The sequence below is a fragment of the Astyanax mexicanus genome, chromosome 1 (genome assembly GCF_023375975.1).
Source record: "Astyanax mexicanus isolate ESR-SI-001 chromosome 1, AstMex3_surface, whole genome shotgun sequence".
Lineage (NCBI taxonomy): Eukaryota > Metazoa > Chordata > Actinopteri > Characiformes > Acestrorhamphidae > Astyanax > Astyanax mexicanus.
The window spans coordinates 93,525,122-93,545,939 of NC_064408.1; the positions used below are offsets into that span (position 1 = coordinate 93,525,122).

The following is a 20,818-nucleotide window of genomic DNA, read 5'->3' on the forward strand; positions in this document are numbered from 1 at the left end:
TATCATGTTACATCAGTCTTCCCTAGTGTTGCTTGTAGTTATACATGTGGTTCAATGTTCTAGAAAGGGGATCACCAACATTAGTCCATAAATACTCACAGCACAAGGCTTCCTGGATTCTTTTTGTGTTGTTTTCTTGGCATGTGAGGCAGCAGACTTGTTTCAATAGTAACTTTATGCTCAGTTAACAGAAAGAATACCACCTTGTCTTCAAATAGCTGAAGCCTTTCTAGGGGAGCTTAACTGTCACAGTACACTTTAATTCCTATTAAGCAGGCCCATAAAAGAGTGGACATTAATGTCTTTGTAAGAAGGGTTTGTAAGAGCTGACTGCTTTTACAAGTTCCAACAGTTTAGGTACATCTGACAGTAATTTCTGATTTAATTTCAGTTCAGCACTGCATAAAACACTACAAATCATTTAATTTTGCAGGTCTTCATTCATGCAAATTATTTATGTATGTAGCTTAAACAGTGTGAATTTGACTTGTTCTTATTCTTTTCAGAGGAAACAGAGCTGGCATTTGGAAAGCTCGTCAGCACGTCCAACACCTATGAGGACCATGATCCCCAGGAGGGGAGAAAAGCTGTGACCATCAAAACAGACAGGCCTCTTTTATGGAGTATGGGGATCAAAAAGATGTAGGACTTCCTTTGCAGGGGACCAAAACAAAATGGATAGTCATGCCTTAACCACCATTAGCCTTTTTCTTTTTCTTAAATGAATGCCAAAATCAACAGTTTCCTTTGATTTATTAACACAGCCAAACAAACATTGCACACAAAAAAAAAAACTAACAAATGAATGTACAAATTTACTCCCACCCCAGCACCAAACACTGTTCCATGCTCTCAACGTCCAAACTGCTCCAGCACACAAATCAAATCAGCCACCACTGAAAAGACAGAAAGAGAAAAAAATAAATCTTTACTTGATGCCATAGGACAGAGTTAAATACTCAACAAGACCAATGTATTGCACTATACTGTATTTTTAATACTTGTATGCATTTTTATGTACATGAACAGATTAAACAAATATACTGTTTCTAACCTTAATAAAGTTAATCTTAAACAATACTTTCAAGTGTGTATTTAATTATAGAGTAACTTACACAATGATATTGTTAATGGGGATGTGGATGAGTTTGACGAAGAAGCCGATGAAACCCATAATGGCAAATCCAATTGCTGTTGCCATGGCGATCTTTTGGAATTCTACAAGGAGACAAGAAGCAAATCGAATCTTAATTAAAAGTGAAATAACATCTTACACATTACGTTTAGTTCTTAAGAGAAGTACAAACCTTAAAGTTTTTTACAGAAAAAAAAAAAGTGTTTTATAGAGACTTATACTGCTTTGTTTATGAAGGCACTTATAGTAAAAGGTTATTGCAATAGTAAAGCAAATAACTGATACCTCCTAAAAGGGAGAATAATGGTTGAGAGGGTTGTATTTTTAAAGGGCTCCATTAAATGTCACATTTTACATAAATAGAACAATGAGCAAAACTATCATTATTATTCAGTCAAATCTAATGTAAAGGGATCATGACATTAGTACACATCATGCAAAACAAATAAATAAATATTTGCTGTTAAACTTTATTTTTTTGACTAGTGCCAAACCAGAGAATCTATATTAGAATAGTATTTGCACTATCCAAAAAGAGTTGTACTGTACGTGGTACCTTTCAGCAATATACATTACATTTCTGATGGTTAATTATTGTTCTACATATAGTTAATCAATTGCATTTTGTACATTCAATATCTGCCTGGAATTCATTTGTATAACTAGTTGTTTTAATGAAACTAAGTTGGAACTGAGTTTGAATCAGCCCTAGTTCAAATATGCGACCCAAGTACAGCACAAATGAGCAGGATTCAAGCTGTTGTATGTAAGCAGTGTACAACTCACCTTTTCTGTCTGGTTTTGTGCATCTTTTGACGAGTCTGATGGAGTCCTTGACGAACTGGCGCCCAGGCTCCACGAACTGCATTACTTGATCCATTATGGATTTGGCTGAGGGGAGAAAAAAAAAAAGACACGTTTCAGTAACGTTTTCTTTGGGTAAAGGTGAGTACTATTGGAAAATAAAAATAAAAAATAGACCAGTTGAGGGAGATTTATATATTTGACTTTTCCATCCCTAAAGTTCTCATGCAGTCATCTTAAGGAGGGCTAACTGAACTCTAGTGAACTTTAGTAAATACCATGGATTTGGTTCTTGTGTTGATATAGACAGTGACAGAAACCTACAAATCTACCCAAGCAAACTAGTTACCTAACGCTAGTTAAAAGTCAGTGTTGTTTTCCTTACAAACTTAAAACTAAATCTTTAACGCCAATTAAACCACTAGCTACGTGGCTAGAGCACTATGCTTATAATTACAGCTAGACATTCACATTTAATCGACACCACATGTATAGAAATAATAGTAACCAATTCATTTCATGACCCACGTCATGCCCTACATATTAAAAATAAATTAATATAAAACAAAAAATATGAAAGAGTAGCGTCAGGAGCGATTTGGGATACAGCCAACAAGCTTTGCATGTTAGCTTAACGTTATGTTGACTGGCTACTAGATTAGCAGACGATAGCCTGATAAAACCAAAGAAAAATATAATTTAAACACATAAAATGACGAGTTAACTCATTTAGATATATAGTTTAGTTTTTGCTCTACATTTTCAGGCTCAGACTTGAGCTCACTAAACAGACACACTCCAGTATTTCACAACAGAAACCTGAACGAGAGTTTGGGCCTACAGAGGTTTCGGTAGCTAACTTACACGACCAAACTCTCATAAGCAACGTCAGCTCGCCTGACCTAAGAGGAATAACTTTAGATAATCAGAGTGTTTAAACTGAAGACTTAAAAAAACTTAAAAAAACCGAGCATAACTAAATTTATAACATATGTATAAGCCTATTCGGTAACTAGATATATAGCTTGACTAGCTAACTAACTAGCTTAGCCAACTCCAACTTTGTTAACAGGGGAATTTCAAACCGTTAACGTTACCCTCAGAACAACCAACGAAAAACTATTTTAAAACCTAAAATGGCGAGTTTACACGTTTATATAGAGTTTAGTTTCTACTCTACACCTTCAGGCTCTTTGAAAAATGAAAAAACGTAGTTATTTAGGCAGCTATAGCTGTGTAACCGGGGGGTTTTAACCCGAGATAGAGATAACTATAACGTTAACGTAGCCAGATAACCGTTAATACAGTAAACACGAAGCTAAGGCTAAAATTAGACAGCCAGTTCACATTACACACACACATTCATTACGACATTACTAAATCACACAATATACCCGGTATCTGAATAAGCAGTAAGAACAGCAGTATCTCACCTGCGTTAGTAAATGAAGGTCTGTGACGGAGATCCTGAGCTGCAGCTCTTTATGCTCTCTAAAGCCACGTATATCTAAACCAAAGGAAAAGGCTGACGTAGCCCTGTGTCGCGCATGCGCACAGAAAGCAGCCAACATGGAGAAAGCGCCCCGCCTCGCCTCTCACTCCTAAAGGACTCGTACAACATTTACACTATAAACACTATTTCTACATTTTCAGAGGCTTTGTAGACAGGCTATCAGTTGTTTTCTCTTAGAAAGCTGTGTATAAACTAACACACTGCGACGAAATGTATCCTGTAGGCGACCATGAGTCTGTAAAAGTGAATTCAAAACGACGTATGAATCAAACGAGTCAAATGAATCATATGAGTCAAATGTTTGATTCATTGTTTGTTTGAAACAGCTATTTGCTTTAAAGACTCGTCATTTTAAATGGAAGTTCATATTGTTTCATAGGCTATGTTCACATTACCAGGCTTAAGTGACTCAAATCCGATTTTTTTGCTCAGTGTGACTTAGATCAGATTTTTTCATGGCTATGTGAACATGCCAAATCCGTTTTTTTTTTCTTAATCAGATTTGAGTCACTTTCATATGTAGAAAACAGTTGCTTCTGCCAGAAACCTGTTAATATAAAGGATATATATTTCACACTTTTTCTAAACTGAAATACAAGGATTTAATGTTAATGCACTGTGTTTAATATAGACATTGTGTGTAAGGTTGAAGGGGGCTGCTCACCATTAATTACTAATAACTGTAAAAATATTTAAATAAAATGTAAAGGAAACAATCATTTGGGCAGGCAAGACCAAACAGAACAATACACATATCTCTAAGCTTCAACGTGTGCACAAAACAGTCATATGCTTTTTATAGTGATTATAATAGTGGTTATAAATTTTTTACCCCTGCTGAAAAATTCAGCTCAAGATCAGCTTTTGTTTACTGCAACAAAATCCACGTAAACTAATTCTTCTTAGTAAGACTTGAGAGCAAATCAGAATAACCTGGACTATGATCTTTTGTGCTTTATTTCAGTTCAATTGATAAGTTTATAAGGTAAATCTGAATAAACTAATACGCCAAATAATCTTCCAATGCTTAGTAAGACAAAACATCTTATCAGATAAAAATGAGATGTATTGAATTGAATTGAATTTGTTCATTTTACTTGCTAAGAATTAATTATTTTGCAATGTTGTCTGTTTTTTATATTTGGTTTCAGATGTTCTTTCACCATCCAGGTGAAAGTGTATGCTTAGAGTGCTGCATTTGATTTTGGTCAGCTTATCCATGCTGGTCAACCAGTTTCCTTTTACTGGTCATAATGGCCAACCAACCAGCTTGGATAAGCTTAGACATACTGGTTGATCAGCTTGGTCATGTTTGTAGACCAGCTAGCTGGGGGAGGGTGTTGAGGAAAGAACCATTACATATATTTCTATTAGGGTTACTGTGGAATGTGATTTTGTACTTTATTTGTGAAATTAATACACTTGTACATTACATGTGTGCAAAAATAAAGATTCTTTTTCTTTATGTTCATATTAATGCTAAGATACCATTGCTCATTTTGTTACAGTGAAATTGCCTTTAAACAATGTGTGTCAGTCCCAGTTAATGTCAAGCATGTGACAACTGAGCTCCCACAGCTTCTGAGCCATTTCATCATCAGACGCTTCTCTGGAGCATATCGCCGGTGCACAGTCACTGCAAACAAGACAGATCCACAGGATTAATCAAATACAGCCTTGTTTAGTTATGGCTATGAATTAAATCAAATCACTGCAAGTTTTAAATCTGTATTTAACAACCGTTCTTTTTACGTTTTTTCCTGAATATTCCTGTTATTCTTAAATTTACTAACACCCTTTATCCATGACCCTAGCAATTTAAACCTCAATAAAAAAGATTATAGTTAAACATGTTAGCAAAGTCTATGTGTCAGGTATTTTTATGTTTCTATGTTGATCTATTAGTGGTTCTTACATCACTACAAATATTACAGCATTAGGTTGGGGGTAGGGAAGTCTGAGCGGCACCATGTTATACTGAGTTGTGGGCTCTATACCTTGGCTCGGCAAACTGCCACTCACTGCTGGGCCCTTGAGCCTCATTGCTCTGGGGACATATGGTCCCCATATAAATATTGAGGCTGCATTCCATCAAGTATTTGCAATATTGTCTTATCTAAATATCCAACCCCTCTAGATTGTAACTTTACATAAAATCTCAACCCTCAATTGCAACAAAAACATTTGTGTAGTCATTTACTGTTTGCACTGTTCTTTGTAAAATAATTTATTTTCAACCTTCTACATCTTCATAAAGCAACATGTCTTGAACAAGGGCAATTCTATGATCAGAGGTTTAGGGGTGCTAAGGTGGGTCATATAGGAAGAAATAGAATCATTTCTATTATTAAACACACAAACTATTATGGACAGGTCACAGATGGGTTATTTTTATTTTAAACACCTTTTTCGCAGATTTAAATTTATATTTTATTTATCAAAAATTGCTCCCACAACTGTATTCCCAATTTTCTGGTCTACTTTAAGTATTTTTCGCACTATAAGGTGCACTGTATTGTAAGGTGCACTATTAACAAACGTCTATTTTTTGGTCTATTTTCATACATAAGGCGCACTGGATTATAAGGCGCAATTTAAGAGACACTATAAGGAATTTCTAATTCAGCAGGTCTCGCTGCTGGGTGGTGATGGGGGTAGTTAGCTAACTAAGTTAAGTAAATCTAAGCTAAGTAAACAAAATTGTAATAAAGTCAAACAATCACTGCATGTTAATCTACACAGATTTCTCTCCTAAAAAATCTTTATTTGGGTGAGTAAAGCACTTCCATTTATTAACAGCAAGCTTAGATTCCCGTACTTCTCTAGCACTAAGACCAGAGCATTAGCATTAGTGGCTAACCGCTAGCAGTTAGGAGCTAATTCTGCCAGACAGAGCTACACTAAGCCAGGTAATATTAGCTAGCAGTTTGTCCCACTGCTCCAGCAGTGCTAGCCGGGGTTAGCAACAGGCTACAGTCCGATATACTCAACTCTGAACAACAAAAAAGCTAACACTAGCAGTCTGCTAATGCTAATGCAGTTCCAGCAGTGCTAGCCGGGATTAGCAGCAAACTACAGGCTGATAATACTCACCTCTGTACTAGGAAATAGTGGTTAGCGGCTAATGCTAATACTGCTCGAGTCTCGGTGCTGGAGAACTAAATTGAAACTCCTTCAGCAGAGTGGCTTTACTGCTCCTTACAACCTGACTGGTAGAATTTATTCATAAAGTGCACCAGATTATAAGGCGCACTGACGATTTTTTGGAAAATTAAAAGATTTTAAGGATGCCTTATAGTGCAAAATATACAGAAGCTGAAAGTGGGAAACTACTCAAACCTTGGTATTACATATTTTCAGGGCATCTGCTCATGCTGGGAATGAAATACCCTATTTAAAGGGCTAGCTACGCCCATGTCTTGAACTGAGCACATTAAGTTCAAAATGTTGCATTTTCTTCAGAACTTTCATAACTTTGTAGTCCCACAGCCTATTTCATGCTACACTGGGCTCTGTACCTGTAGTATCCTCCGCTTTCCCTCTCCAGCTGTGGCTCCACAGAGCAGTAAATGGAGGTCTGAGCCCCCTGTGTGGTTGATTTGGAGAAGGGGGTGAGGATCTTCACTGCAGCCTGTATTGGTTTACTGAGGTTCCTCCAGAGATCTGAGCGCACCACACCAGGATGGAGTGAATACACCGTCACACCAGTGCCTAAACACACACAGCCACATACACACAGCATTAGACACAAGATTATTGCAAAATATGTTGAAAAATTATATTATATTTAGTTTAGAGAAAAGACACATAATGCTTAATTTGAAACCAAAACAGCGATAAGGAAAAATCAAACATTATTATGTTCCTGCTCAATGTAATGTTATATTCTTTAATGCAATATTGACCTTTACAGAACTGAAATTACAAGAAGCAGTCATAGTAATCACAGTGTAGCACTGTGCAGCGTCTACTGTGAACATACTGACCAATCACAGCTATAGACAATTATTCCTGTGAATGCATTAAATAGTAGTTTTTATATTATTATATAATTTAATTTAAATAATATAATATGTAATATAATGTAATATATGTGATATAATTCAAAGCAGTAATATAATCAAAGAATTAGTACTTTGTATGCATCATGCAGCTCTAGCATATTTATCTGAAAAGCTATTATCTATCTAATAGACTTACTAAGTGGAGCTAAAGTGGCGTGAGGTTCAGTGTTATTAGATTCAGAGCAGCTGAGCACTTAAGAGATTGTGTGCTGTAAGACGAACGGCATGAAAATCACTAACAACCCTGGAAAACAGGAATGTCTCATGTATTGCATCATTTGTACATGAGTACAATATATTAACGCAGTTACCAAGGTATGCCATGTGAGGTAGTTGTTTTAATGCTTGGTATAAATGATGTACACGAAAAAAAAGATGCAAATTTAGTGCAAGTTTGTTTTGAATGTAGTTGAGGTTTCAGTGCCAATTTTAAGTTAGCCAGTCATATTATTTGTCCCTAAATGATGATGTTTTTTTAATAAATGTTCTTATTTTCTCCATAAAAAAATAATACTTAAATTAGTTTAATCACATTAGATTGGATAGGTAAATATATAAATATGTATAAAAATATTTGTTTTTGTGAAATCATTGCTGCTTTGTTCCCATACCTTTGGCCTGGGTGTAAATATTACACTTGAACAGTGTTTACTTGCTACTACAGACATCCCACCCTGCTAACACTCATTTCAGGGCAGTAGTACCATGCCACACCCCCTAAAACAACCTTACCTGCAACAATATAGTTATATTTTAATTCAGCATACTTTATTCTGCTTAATTAATATGTTGGCGTAACAAAAATAAATAAGAGCAGAAAATTGTGAATCCTTGTTATTTCTTTACACTTTAGATTATTATGTTACATATTTTTTGTGCTACACACGTTATTTTGGCTAACCTGTAAACAAGTAACCTGTAGACAAATGTGAAATTTGAACTTAAATCTCTGCTACTGAGTTAACTGATAGCTCTACCTAGAACAATTGTTGCACATATTCTTTCTTAAAAAGTGTGTGAACAAGCCTAATGTCATGACTCCTGGTATACTGTAGATGATTTGCAGGCATCAAGGAGCTGCTATCCATATGCATTTAAATCATAGAAGTCAAAGAGAAAGCGGGATGTCTGTCACTACCTTGTAACGAACATTCCAATTCTCACGGAAGATGCGGGAGTCTGCCGCATATCAGTAACGGCTCTTTGATGCCTGCAAGTCTGATAAAATCTCACGGAATGTAGAACGAGTGGCCCAAGAGTAAACACACGCAGGCAAAATAGACTTTTTTTTTACACATAGACAGTTTTTTAATAAAAACAATTAGTTTTTAGTGTGGGCAGTTTTTCCCCTCTGAGACGGGAGGCATTCAATGAGTAAGAGAACGAGCATCATAGCAGAGGCAGGGCCTTCCAAAAAGGGTAAATACAAAACTAATTTCACCTCTCACTACTCTAAAATATATCCATTTCTGGTAAAAGTACAGGTCCAAGTCCAGGTCCAGGGGTACCTCCATGAAATTAATTTTTGCAAATTGGGATGTCTGGAATGGAATGATAATGGAAAAGGAAAAGTCCTTTTTTGCTCCCTTTGATTTTTCACACTGACCAAATCTCACTTAGAAAAAGGACCTTAAACAGTGAAACTACCTAGGTTTGAAAACATTGAAATAACTAATAAAGTCATATTATACCTTTCAGCCTTTTGGCCAGTGAGCGTGTGAAGAGGATGTTAGCTAGTTTGCTCTGTCCGTACGCCCTCCTGGGAGCGTAACTCTTCTCACTGTTGATATCGTCCAGACGGATGCTGCCCCAAGTGTGGGCCACAGAGGCCACATTTACAATCCTGGCAGGGGCAGACCGCTTTAATAAGTCCAGTAACAAGTAGGTGAGCAGGAAATGCCCTGAAAAGCAAGGAAATGCACAAAATAAATAGAGACACATAGGCAAGATCATGTTGGGTTTTATATTGTGTCATAATATCCTATTTTCTGCAGATTACCATACATCACAAATGCATGGTATGTCTACGTGAAAAGATGTAAACATGTGACTATTCTGATGGGCGGAAACAGCTAGAAGCAAGCTGACTCCTGTTAGCATGATTTGTTAACAAAATCACTTAAGAAAGCACAAAGACTTCACTTATTTTTACCCAATAACTACTAGAATAACCACAGTGGCTGCTTGGTTTGAGCAATTTAATTAGGCACAGGCTTGGCTGAGGAGCTGATTAATGAACTGGATTCAGTAAATTTGTTTTTGCTGATGGTCTGGGCCTCCTGTGGCTAATCAGTCCTCCTAGAAAGTGGATAAAAGTGGACACAGCAGGTTCTTACCCAAGTGGTTGACCCCAAACTGCATCTCAAAGCCATCTGCTGTCTTCAAGTATGGGCACATCATGATGCCAGCGTTGTTGATTAGGATGTTAAGTTGTTTTTCTTCTGAAATGCAAAAACAAAGTTTTGTAAATGAGAGCACAGAGCACAAATGTCCTTTACGGCAATTAAAAGTTTCACTTTTAACTTAAAAATGCCAATTTATATAAGTTTATCTGATTAAAGCCAATGACTGTAATTGATGTAGTCCAGCTAATTGGGGGAACTAAGCGTAATTGGGACAATTTTTCTCGCCATGAAACAAATAGAACAACATAGCCAAACAAACAATCCATTTCTTGATGGCGATGGTCAAAGCCAGATCTGCACCAAGAGCTCTTAGAGCTTCCAGCACGGCTCGGCTCGAACCTCCATCACTCAAAACACACAGAAAACAGACATCCAGACTCTTCTCTGTGCTGGCACCAAGGTGGTGGAATGAACTTCCACTGGATGTCAGAACAGCAGAGTCACTCGCCGTCTTCAAACGTCGACTGAAGACACATCTTTTTAAAGAGTTCCTAAACTAAAAAAAAAAAAAAAAAAAAAAAAAAAGAGGTTCCTAGGGTTCTAAACATGATTAAGTTCTATGTATCTCTTGATCCTAGTCTACAAACTAGCTTTGGATAACTTAAGTAACTTTGAAGCACTGTTGTAAGTCGCTCTGGATAAGGGCGTCTGCTAAATACCGAAAATGTAAATTTCTGTAATAATGAAGATGTTAATTTGGATTTTGGGGTTTCACATTATTTTTACTTCCTGCAAACAAAAAAAAAAACTTCAGTAGATTGCTGAACTGAACTGAACCATTTCACAATCATCCTTAATTCATTCTATATATGCCCACACAGGTGCCATCCCTGCTGAAACCACCTGCTGAGGCAATGAAGGTTCATTATGTGTTCTAGGGCCAAGATTACAAGAGTTTAAGAGAAAATCTTAATCATCTATTTCTATTACTATTATAATGACATTTATGGTCTACTTCTATTGCTCTTGACTAGGATACTATTTGAAACAGTACCATATCATATACAACACCTACCTAATAAATTATAGTTATATAGTAAACCAATATACAGTATTTGGCACAATAAATTGTATTTGGTATACTCCTATTATTATTTTTTATTTCTACTGTTAGTGTTGTATTTTTAAACAATGTAAGAAAAAAAACATCTTTCTTACCTGTATTTATAATGTCCGCAAATTCTCTGATTGATTTTGTGTCTGACAGGTCCATTTCTTTTGCCACAATATTTGGATTTCCAGAATCTTCCACAAGTTCCTTCCGGGCTGCTTCTGCCTTCTCCACGTCTCTGCAGGCCAAGATAACACGAGCTCCTGACAACAGCCCAGAGAAAATGTGACAGTCATATCCACACTGTGCAGCTTTTAGTACAAATATGATGCAGGACATGAGGCGAGTGTTGCTTTTGTGTTTGCATGTGGTAGTAAACTGTAAACTCTATAACAAAGGAAAGCTGTAATCCTATGAGATGAAAGACAAATGAGGAAACACAATGAGCTGTTTGGCTCGTAATTACAGCAAAAAACCTTCTATTATTCTATTCAGAACAATCTGTATGGCAGGCATCAACATCCCTTTGTTGGTATCTGGCATGTGCATGTGGGTAATACACAGCTTTCTGAGGTGGAAACATTAGAAATTTGCCAAAGGAAGGAAGGAAGGAAGGAAGGAAAGACTAATCTTCTGTAACTGTAATCTGTAATCCGTACTGTTTTTTTCTGTGTGAATTTAACATTGAAACTGTTAAAGTTTGACAGAGCTCCACATCAGCACATACAGCCCACATATGCAATGTCCAACATATTCAAAATATTGTAAAACTAAACATATATGTAACAGTGTATTTAAAAATTAGCTTTGAATAAATATTGGTCATGTTAGAGAAGTTGAGTGATGGCACATAGTGTTTTTCATTTTAACTTACACAGCATTTCCTACTTTCACTGTGATTTCTAAATGTTAAAAACACCTGTCTACATTGCATGAAACTCCATTACAAATGACAAATTCTATAGTCCTATAGTCCTATTTCTAATACTAGGACTACTATTGTGACTATGTATATGTCTATTTCCGGTATTTATTAATATTACTGTTAGATTAATTATGTGTACTAGTTAATATATTTCTTCTTCTATATACTAACACTTCAGCTTATATGAATACTACAACATTGCTACACTCATGATAGAACCCTTTAGAGTTCAAAGTGTAATTTGTCATATACATACAAACATACATACATACATAATCATACATACATACATACATAATCATACATGGTCACCATGTTCCTTGAGAAAAACACAAGATAAAGAAATAGCAAAAATAGTTAGTAACACAAAATTACTGACAAACTAAGGGACTTTAGAAGTTAGAAGAGAAGATTAGAAAGACAATTAAGATTAAACAAATATTTAAAATATTAGAAACATCTAAAAAGAGACCAGCAACATGAGCTAGTTATGTGTGTGACCTGTTAGCTGGAAATGATGTCACTCTCTCATCCACATTCTTTCCCTGACCATACCAGAGAGAAGAGTCCATTGTTAGGATGGCATGAGGTTCTTCACAATCTTTCTTTTTGATGGTGCAGTTTTACGCATTTTCCAGCTCCTTATGCATCTAAGGTGGAAGAGACGCTGATGGGCCTTTTTCACCAGGGAGTTAATGTGGCAAGTCTATGGCAGGTCCTGTGAGCTAAGTAAGTACTTGACATAAGTACTTGAAACTATCTTCTCTTTCCAGTGCAGCCTTGTTGGTCCAGACAGGGTAGTAGCTCCTCTCCTGCTTCTTGCTACAGATCACCTTCAGTTCCTTTGTCTTGCTGATGTTGAGAAGGCAGTAATTTATCTAGAAGGCACTAGTTCTCCAGGTGTTAATCTCCTCCAGGTAGACCCTCTCATCATTATCAGAGATGAGACTCCCTGCGACAGTGTCAACAGCAAACTCGACAATGGTGTTTGGACTGAAATTGGCCACACTGTAAATACAGCAGGGGGCCCAGGACGCAGCCCTGGAGGGCTTTAGTGTTGAGGGTGAGGGTGGACGTTGGAGATCCAGTTGGGAGATCCACTGACACAAGGATATTTGGAGTCCCAGATCTTCCAACTTTGTGGTAAGTTTGGAGGCAATGTTAAATGCTGAGCTGCAGTCTACAAACACGTTAATATAGTTAACCCTCCCAGGGACAAGGTGAGTCAGTGCTGTATGGAGCAGGTGAGTGATGCCATCACCTGTCAAGCGTTTGTGGCAGTATGTAAACTGTAGTGGGTCCATTAAATGTAGAAAAAGTGAAGAGGTGATAAAATCTCTCCCCAGGTTTTCAAAGCACTTAATCACGGCAAGTGTAAGAGCTACTGGGTGGTAGTCATTGAGCAGGCAGGCTGAGGTTAAGCTGGGACAGGAACAATAACGGATTGTTTGAAGCACATTGGAACGGCACACAAGATCAGGGACAATATCCGTGAAAATCAGTGAGAGCTTTCAGAATTAAAGGAGAAATCCAATGTGAAATAAGTACTAGTATAGTAATTATACTCCAAAAATATATATAATCACAGCCATTTTACATGAGTTGGTTTGGTCAGAAGTGGTCACAGTCGTAGTTAATAAAAGAATGATGAGTTTCTTTGATTTTACCAAACTGAAAACCTCTGAAATGTAATCAAGAGGAAGATGGATGATCACAAACCATCAAACCAAGCTGAACTGCTTGAATTTTTGCACCAGGAGTGGCATAATATTATCTAAAAGCAGTGTGTAAGACTGGTGGAGGAGAACATGCCAAGATGCATGAAAACTGTGAAAAGCCAGGGTAATTCCACTAAATATTGATTTCTGAACTCTTAAACTTTACAAATATTAACTTGTTTTCTTTGCATTATTAGAGGTCTGAGCTCTGCATCTTTTTTGTTATTTCAGCCATTTCTAATTTTCTGCAAATAAATGCTCTAAATAACAATATTTTTATTTGGAATTTGAGAGAGATGTTGTCTGTAGTTTATAGAATAAAACAACAATGATAATTTTACTCAAACATATACCTATAAATAGCTAAATCAGAGAAACCGATTTAGAAAAGTGGTTTCTTATTTTTTTCCAAAGTTTTATATCAATGATGCACAGCTTTGTGACAGATTTGCAACTTTTTAAAAATAATAGTACTAAGGGGGCTAATATTATTACTAAAAATGTATTATACAGGCTGTATTTATTTTACTGTACTGATTCAATTATTATAATCACATTACAATTGTACTATTAATGTAATTACTAGTATTACTACTTTAAATAATATTAATACTAACACTGAGGTCCTCTACCTCTTTTGGCCAGGTCCCGTGCTGTCTCCTTGCCTATTCCTGTGTTGGCACCAGTAATTATCACTGTTTTCCCATCTAGTCTCACTGAAGAGGCCCAGGCTCTAGGTAAGAAGCACCTGTGGAGAAGCATAACCCATTGAAAACACAACATACACTAGAATCTACTGTATATTTCTATAGACATATCTATACATAGATGATATACTCTTCATCTATCATAATGAGAAAAAACAGTAGTCAAGAACAGAAAGCTGAAGCTGCAGTAAGGACAGGCTCACCAACACTGGACAGCTGAAGGCTGGAAAAATGTAGCCTCGTCTGATGGTTCAGGATTTGTGCTGAGGAACAAAGACAGTAGGGTTAGAATTTGGTGTCAAAAGCATGAATCCATGAACCCAACCTGCCTGTGACAATAGTCCAGATTGGTGGCGGTGGTGTAATGGTGTAGGGGATATTTTCTTGGCACTTTGGGAATGACACAGGAATTGTTCCTGACCATGTGCATCCCTTCATGGCCACAGTTTACCCTTCGTCTAAAAGCTAAAGCTACATCCAGAAAGATTACAGACCATGTCACAAACAAAACCATTACACACTGATTTCATGAACATTACAAAGAGGTCAGTGTTCTTCAGTGATCTTCCTAATTACTGCATCTAAGTCCAATGAAACAAATTTTGGAATGTGTTTGAACGTGAGATTTATAGTTTAAATGTAAACCTAAAGAATCTGCAGGTTAATACAGACCACACACTTATAGATATCTTCTGCATTTTGTAAAATCCATGACAGAAAGATTTGAATCTGCTTTTCCAAAATACGTACTAGGTTTATAAAGAAGTGCTCAGTGAATTTATTAATATATTTCAGGCAGGAGTACCACACTTGCACAGAATGAATGGAAATAGTAATCACACAATTAAGTAATGTCTGAATATAGAATGTTATTGTAAATATTTACTGTTACAATTACAGCTATTGTTTGCAGTGTACAGTATTGTGCAAATCTTTTAGGCACCTGTGGGAATTTTAAGTTAAGAAAAAGCTTCTTATATGGGCAGTAAGTGTTTATTAGCTCAGTAAAACAATAACATTTCAATATAAATGGTGATTTTACAGCACTCTTTTCCTTAAAACATCTTCTAATCTCTCATCATCTAAGTTTAATAGAGTTATTTCTAGTTTTCATCATATCAACACCTGGTTTGGTAAATTGGTAAATTTGGTAAATCAGGTGAGCTGCTGACAGAACTTATACACATGCTGAGAGCATCCAAGAGAAATCTGGAACTACACTTGGCTCAGGACACAACCTACTTACCTAAAAATGATAAATTCTTGGTAATTTTTACTGTATTTATGTTTATTTGCACCTGTTTAAATCATATGTGGTTATTTTTTTCAGGCAAAAACATTCGTATTGCTAAGATTAATTAATTAGTGTAATTTGCTTAGGTGCCTAAAACTTTTGCACAGTACTGTGTTTAATCACAAGTCATACATTTTCACATTTTCTAAGAAGTCATTTGTCCATTCAAATCAAAATACCCTGTGTAGTTTACATAGCAAAGTGTTGATTAGTGTGGATTTACCAACAGATAATGTTCTAGTGGTAAAGTGCTCAGCTGTAGGTTAAGGTGTAATTTTTAGTCTGTTAATTTTGTTACTGTTACTGCCAGTCTGAAGAATAAAAAACAGCTTACCTTACATAGTTCATGGTTCCTCTGATTTGACATTAGCTCTTAACGCCAAAACTTCATAAATGAGGCTGTGAGACAGTTCTGCACTTGAACCTTTCAGCTGTGTCCCTAAGAAATGTGGTCAACTGAGAGTCACAGGAGGGCTTAGACTGGTGCAATCATAGCTTAAACACACACACACACACACACACAAATTCCAGTGAAGGGGGTTAAAGTAATATGGATTTGGCAACAGAGGTACTTCATTGTTCTTACTGACGAAAATAAAAGTCCTATGTGGAACACAGACACTAGATGTCGCAATTACTGCATTAATTAGTTACACACATTTTTCCTTACAATGTAAATAAATGCTGAAGTCATTCAGACTATCATAAGGAATCATGTATTAACTTTGAAGTGTTAAACAAACCAAAATAATCTGTGAAGCATTTAGGAGCTCTTATCTGGGGTTTTGTTCACTTGTGGTTCTGAGGCTGGTAAATCTGATGACCTTAACCTGTTCAACAGCGGTAACTCTTGCTCTTCCTTTCCTGTGGTTAGCCTGATGAGAGCCCGTTTTTCTTCATAGTTTAAATGTATTAAGTATTAATCTACAATGGAAAAGATTTTAAAATAATGAAAAAACACTGAATTTAAAGTGCTGACTGGTGCCATGTTCATAATTAAGTTTAGATAAGTAAATTTATCTTCTACCTAAAACAGAATACAATCCGCCCATTTAGACATAGTTTCTAGTTATTTAACATATTGGATGGATGTGGATGTGATTTATGGAAATGTAAGAGAATAAGTTACAAGCCAGGTCCAACAGGTGCTACTGTTGGGTTTATTAAGTTTTCTCTTGTTGATAATATTATTAACTAGCAAATGTTTCACTAAGAATTGCATTTAAATCTTATGAAGCTTTGACAGTTCAAATCTGTATTTACTTGCCATACATTCTCACTACTACAATGTTAAATGTTACATTTCAGCAGTGATTTAGTTTCATGTAATTTTTTTGTATTATTTATTTTTTCACATTTATTTACTTGCTTTTTTGGGATAGAAGTGTTTGATTCATGTTGTAAACTTTTTAAACACTACAAAACATAGTCTCAGTACATTCAGTCACAGTATATTAAAACAAATGTATTTGAATGCACATTATTACATTACTATTCATCATTTACATCATTTTAGCAGCAATTTCGCTTCCGGACTGTAGAGGGAGCCCAGAAACAAGAAATACCAAATCTACAGAATGCTGCTGATGTAAATTACAAGTAGTAGTTTATTTATTTTTTAAAGCTCACCTTCCGTCGTTTTTTCTTTCATTTTAAAATGTCTAGTTGTGGTCTCTAGTATGAATGAATGACATGTGAGCCGTTTTTGTAAAAAAAAAAAAAGGTGCTCAGGTGTCTCTGTATAGCTCTTTTTTAATGGACTGTTTTAGGGGTGTGTCCAAAATGACCGGATTCCAGCTTTGCTCATGAATATTCATACATGCAAACAGCATGCAAATATCTCTCCTCTGATTGGCTAGGAGCACTGCGACGCCCCTCCACCGCTCTGCCGCTCACTGCCTCCCACATCCTAAAGGTGCTTGCACACTGCACGCGGTAGGTGCGGCGCGGTACGCTGACCCCCATAGGATTCAATAGTGTCTAGAGCGGTAGAGCGGTGCGTCGCTGCCGCGGAGCAGAGCGGAAAGCGGCGCGTTTCCCCGCCCATAACCACGCCTCCACCGCGCTACCGCTTACCGCGGGCAAAGTTCAACATGGTTCAACTTTGACCTCGCGGCAAGCGGTACCTCGGCAGAAAACGCATGACGTGAACTCACGCGACTAGAGAGAAACTGTAGTCCAAACAACAATAAACGTGCGCGAGAGACTAATAATAGCGATTAGTGAATCCCCTCAGCTGTACATCACTTCCCTACACTCATATAGAGATAAAGGTGCTTGCACACTGAACGCGGTATGCCGCGCGGCATTCCGCTGTGCTGCCGCTCTGCTCTACGCTGGTCAGTTGCGGGTGCGTTGCGCTGCTGCTGACGCCAAGCGTCTCCTGCTGATAATAGGCGGAGTTTTCTAAAACCCATCACCTCTGTGAGCGGTGTTTAGTAGTTTTGAGTCTCTACAGCCTCTGTGAATCTGTATATGTTTCTCAGCCTCAGAACAAAGCTCTGATTCTTCTCTTCCTCCTGTTATCTCTATATGAGTGTAGGGAAGTGATGTACAGCTGAGGGGATTCACTAATCGCTATTATTAGTCTCTCGCGCACGTTTATTGTTGTTTGGACTACAGTTTCTCTCTAGTCGCGTGAGTTCACGTCATGCGTTTTCTGCCGAGGTACCGCTTGCCGCGAGGTCAAAGTTGAACCATGTTGAACTTTGCCCGCGGTAAGCGGTAGCGCGGTGGAGGCGTGGTTATGGGCGGGGAAACGCGCCGCTTTCCGCTCTGCTCCGCGGCAGCGACGCACCGCTCTACCGCTCTAGACACTATTGAATCCTATGGGGGTCAGCGTACCGCGCCGCACCTACCGCGTGCAGTGTGCAAGCACCTTAACAGGAGGAAGAGAAGAATCAGAGCTTTGTTCTGAGGCTGGGAAACATATACAGATCCACAGAGGCTGTAGAGACTCAAAACTACAAAACACCGCTCACAGAGGTGATGGGTTTTAGAAAACTCCGCCTATTATCAGCAGGAGACGCTTGGCGTCAGCAGCAGCGCAACGCACCCGCAACTGACCAGCGTAGAGCAGAGCGGCAGCACAGCGGAATGCCGCGCGGCATACCGCGTTCAGTGTGCAAGCACCTTTAAGGTGCTTGCACACTGAACGCGGTATGCCGCGCGGCATACCTTTAAGGTGCTTGCACACTGAACGCGGTATGCCGCGCGGCATACCTTTAAGGTGCTTGCACACTGAACGCGGTATGCCGCGCGGCATACCTTTAAGGTGCTTGCACACTGAACGCGGTATGCCGCGCGGCATACCTTTAAGGTGCTTGCACACTGAACGCGGTATGCCGCGCGGCATACCTTTAAGGTGCTTGCACACTGAACGCGGTATGCCGCGCGGCATTCCGCTGTGCTGCCGCTCTGCTCTACGCTGGTCAGTTGCGGGTGCGTTGCGCTGCTGCTGACGCCAAGCGTCTCCTGCTGATAATAGGCGGAGTTTTCTAAAACCCATCACCTCTGTGAGCGGTGTTTTGTAGTTTTGAGTCTCTACAGCCTCTGTGGATCTGTATATGTTTCTCAGCCTCAGAACAAAGCTCTGATTCTTCTCTTCCTCCTGTTATCTCTATATGAGTGTAGGGAAGTGATGTACAGCTGAGGGGATTCACTAATCGCTATTATTAGTCTCTCGCGCACGTTTATTGTTGTTTGGACTACAGTTTCTCTCTAGTCGCGTGAGTTCACGTCATGCGTTTTCTGCCGAGGTACCGCTTGCCGCGAGGTCAAAGTTGAACCATGTTGAACTTTGCCCGCGGTAAGCGGTAGCGCGGTGGAGGCGTGGTTATGGGCGGGGAAACGCGCCGCTTTCCGCTCTGCTCCGCGGCAGCGACGCACCGCTCTACCGCTCTAGACACTATTGAATCCTATGGGGGTCAGCGTACCGCGCCGCACCTACCGCGTGCAGTGTGCAAGCACCTTAACTGATGAGCGGTGATGTTGCGTCGCTTCAGCTCCGCCTCTGGGAGTTTCTCGAGCCAAGGTGGGCTGGTCTGTGAGTTTCTGCCTACGTAGGCAGAAAGATAATTCAAAATTCACCCGTTTTTCGGAGGGGGGGAGGGGGGATTTCTTTGCTTAGCTCCTGCAGACAATGGGGGCTGCAAAACAGTTTAATGTGCAGGTGTACACATTCAACTCGGAGAGACCTACTGTATTCCACAAAAAACAAGAAAAATCGGATTTTCGCGGAAGGTGAGCTTTAACAATGCTCTATAACCAGGGCGTCAGAACAGCTGTTACAAGATACAAATTACTGCTATATTTTCGCAACTTGCAGTCTACTTAACCCACCACAAAACTTTACCCAGCCCACACAGAAATGTATTTAACCATTTAATTCTAACAAATTGTAGCACAACACTGAATGTGCCCAGTTAACAAACTGTGGTTCGGGGAATGTTAGTTATTCTTTAATTTAGTTAACGTTTCGAGGCCTTAAAATGGTTAAAACCTTTAGAGAACCTTCTCCTAAACTTTCCATTAAAAATTTTTTTGAGAACCTTGAAGTAAGACTCATAACGGTCCGGAAATGTTCCCCTAACGTAGCTCACTATCAATTAGCTGCATGCTAACAGCAATGTAAAGGTAATATTAACTGATAAACTGAGTAACAACTTCAGATTAGCTGTTCAGAATAATGTTTAAGAGGAAATTTCCCTAGCTCATTTTAGAAAGGTGTTAAATAATTTTAAAATGTACCCAGAAGCTTCCGTTTCACCAACTGACTAACACTTGAATTTCCCTCATACACTTTAAATCCAGAAGCAGGCTGCACTGAGGTAATTCATAATAAACACAAGAGTTTAATAGTTACATGAAGACACACCTGTTATAGCTTATATCCCCCAATATTAGGGAACAATGATATATTTCATAGGCTCCAGTTGCCTCACGTCCTTTAACTGTGAAACATTGTGTATTTAACTGGTTATCCATGAGTAAAAAACACAGTTCCAAGGGCTTGTAAGAGGCTTTTTTTAATACACCTATACAAATACCCTATATGAACAAAAGAGGTTAAAAATAAGTATATGGGCCCTTTATCTTTTATTAGTTGTTTTCTGTTTTAAACTTACCCTTTACTGTAATTTATGCAAAGTTAATTTGTCTTTTACGTAGCCTTGCTGTTTATGTTGCTGGGGTTTTAACTCG

General features: G+C 38.1%; 3 protein-coding genes across 5 annotated transcripts in view; 1 reads left to right on the forward strand and 2 right to left on the reverse strand.

Annotated features, from left to right (window-relative positions):
• tpk1 (thiamin pyrophosphokinase 1) overlaps positions 1 to 1,080 on the forward strand; it is a 233,636-nt gene extending 232,556 nt beyond the window's left edge. For all 3 annotated transcript variants that reach the window (XM_007253533.4, XM_007253535.4, XM_007253534.4), the window contains exon 9: positions 507 to 1,080. In XM_007253533.4, the coding sequence (XP_007253595.3) occupies positions 507 to 646 (140 nt within the window). In that variant the 3' untranslated portion in view covers positions 647 to 1,080. The remainder of the gene's footprint in view (positions 1 to 506) is intronic.
• Positions 737 to 3,518, reverse strand: sec61g (SEC61 translocon subunit gamma). Its single transcript, XM_015606958.3, has 4 exons — positions 3,373 to 3,518; positions 1,922 to 2,026; positions 1,116 to 1,218; positions 737 to 896 (listed from the first exon to the last, which is right to left on the reverse strand). The coding sequence occupies exons 2-4, from the start codon at positions 2,013 to 2,015 to the stop codon at positions 887 to 889; spliced, it is 207 nt and encodes a 68-aa protein (XP_015462444.1). The 5' UTR covers positions 2,016 to 2,026; positions 3,373 to 3,518; the 3' UTR covers positions 737 to 886.
• A 1,310-nt stretch (positions 3,519 to 4,828) lies between these two features.
• zgc:112332 (uncharacterized protein LOC553712 homolog) lies at positions 4,829 to 16,090 on the reverse strand. The gene is made up of 8 exons (XM_007253536.4): positions 15,951 to 16,090; positions 14,526 to 14,585; positions 14,248 to 14,363; positions 11,080 to 11,235; positions 9,853 to 9,957; positions 9,208 to 9,417; positions 6,971 to 7,163; positions 4,829 to 5,088 (listed from the first exon to the last, which is right to left on the reverse strand). The coding sequence occupies exons 1-8, from the start codon at positions 15,962 to 15,964 to the stop codon at positions 4,986 to 4,988; spliced, it is 957 nt and encodes a 318-aa protein (XP_007253598.3). The 5' UTR covers positions 15,965 to 16,090; the 3' UTR covers positions 4,829 to 4,985.
• Between the last annotated feature and the right edge of the window lie 4,728 nt (positions 16,091 to 20,818).

Bases quoted from the DNA above. Each gene is read 5' to 3' on its own strand.
- zgc:112332 (XM_007253536.4), bottom strand. The intron at 9,418-9,852 runs GTAAGAACCTGC...CTTGCTTTTCAG, and splicing joins GTTTGGGGTCAACCACTTGG to GGCATTTCCTGCTCACCTAC. The intron at 5,089-6,970 runs GTACAGAGCCCA...TCTTGTTTGCAG, and splicing joins GAAAGCGGAGGATACTACAG to TGACTGTGCACCGGCGATAT.
- sec61g (XM_015606958.3), bottom strand. From the start codon at position 2,015: ATGGATCAAGTAATGCAGTTCGTGGAGCCTGGGCGCCAGTTCGTCAAG. The intron at 1,219-1,921 runs GTGAGTTGTACA...GTCTCCTTGTAG, and splicing joins CACAAAACCAGACAGAAAAG to AATTCCAAAAGATCGCCATG.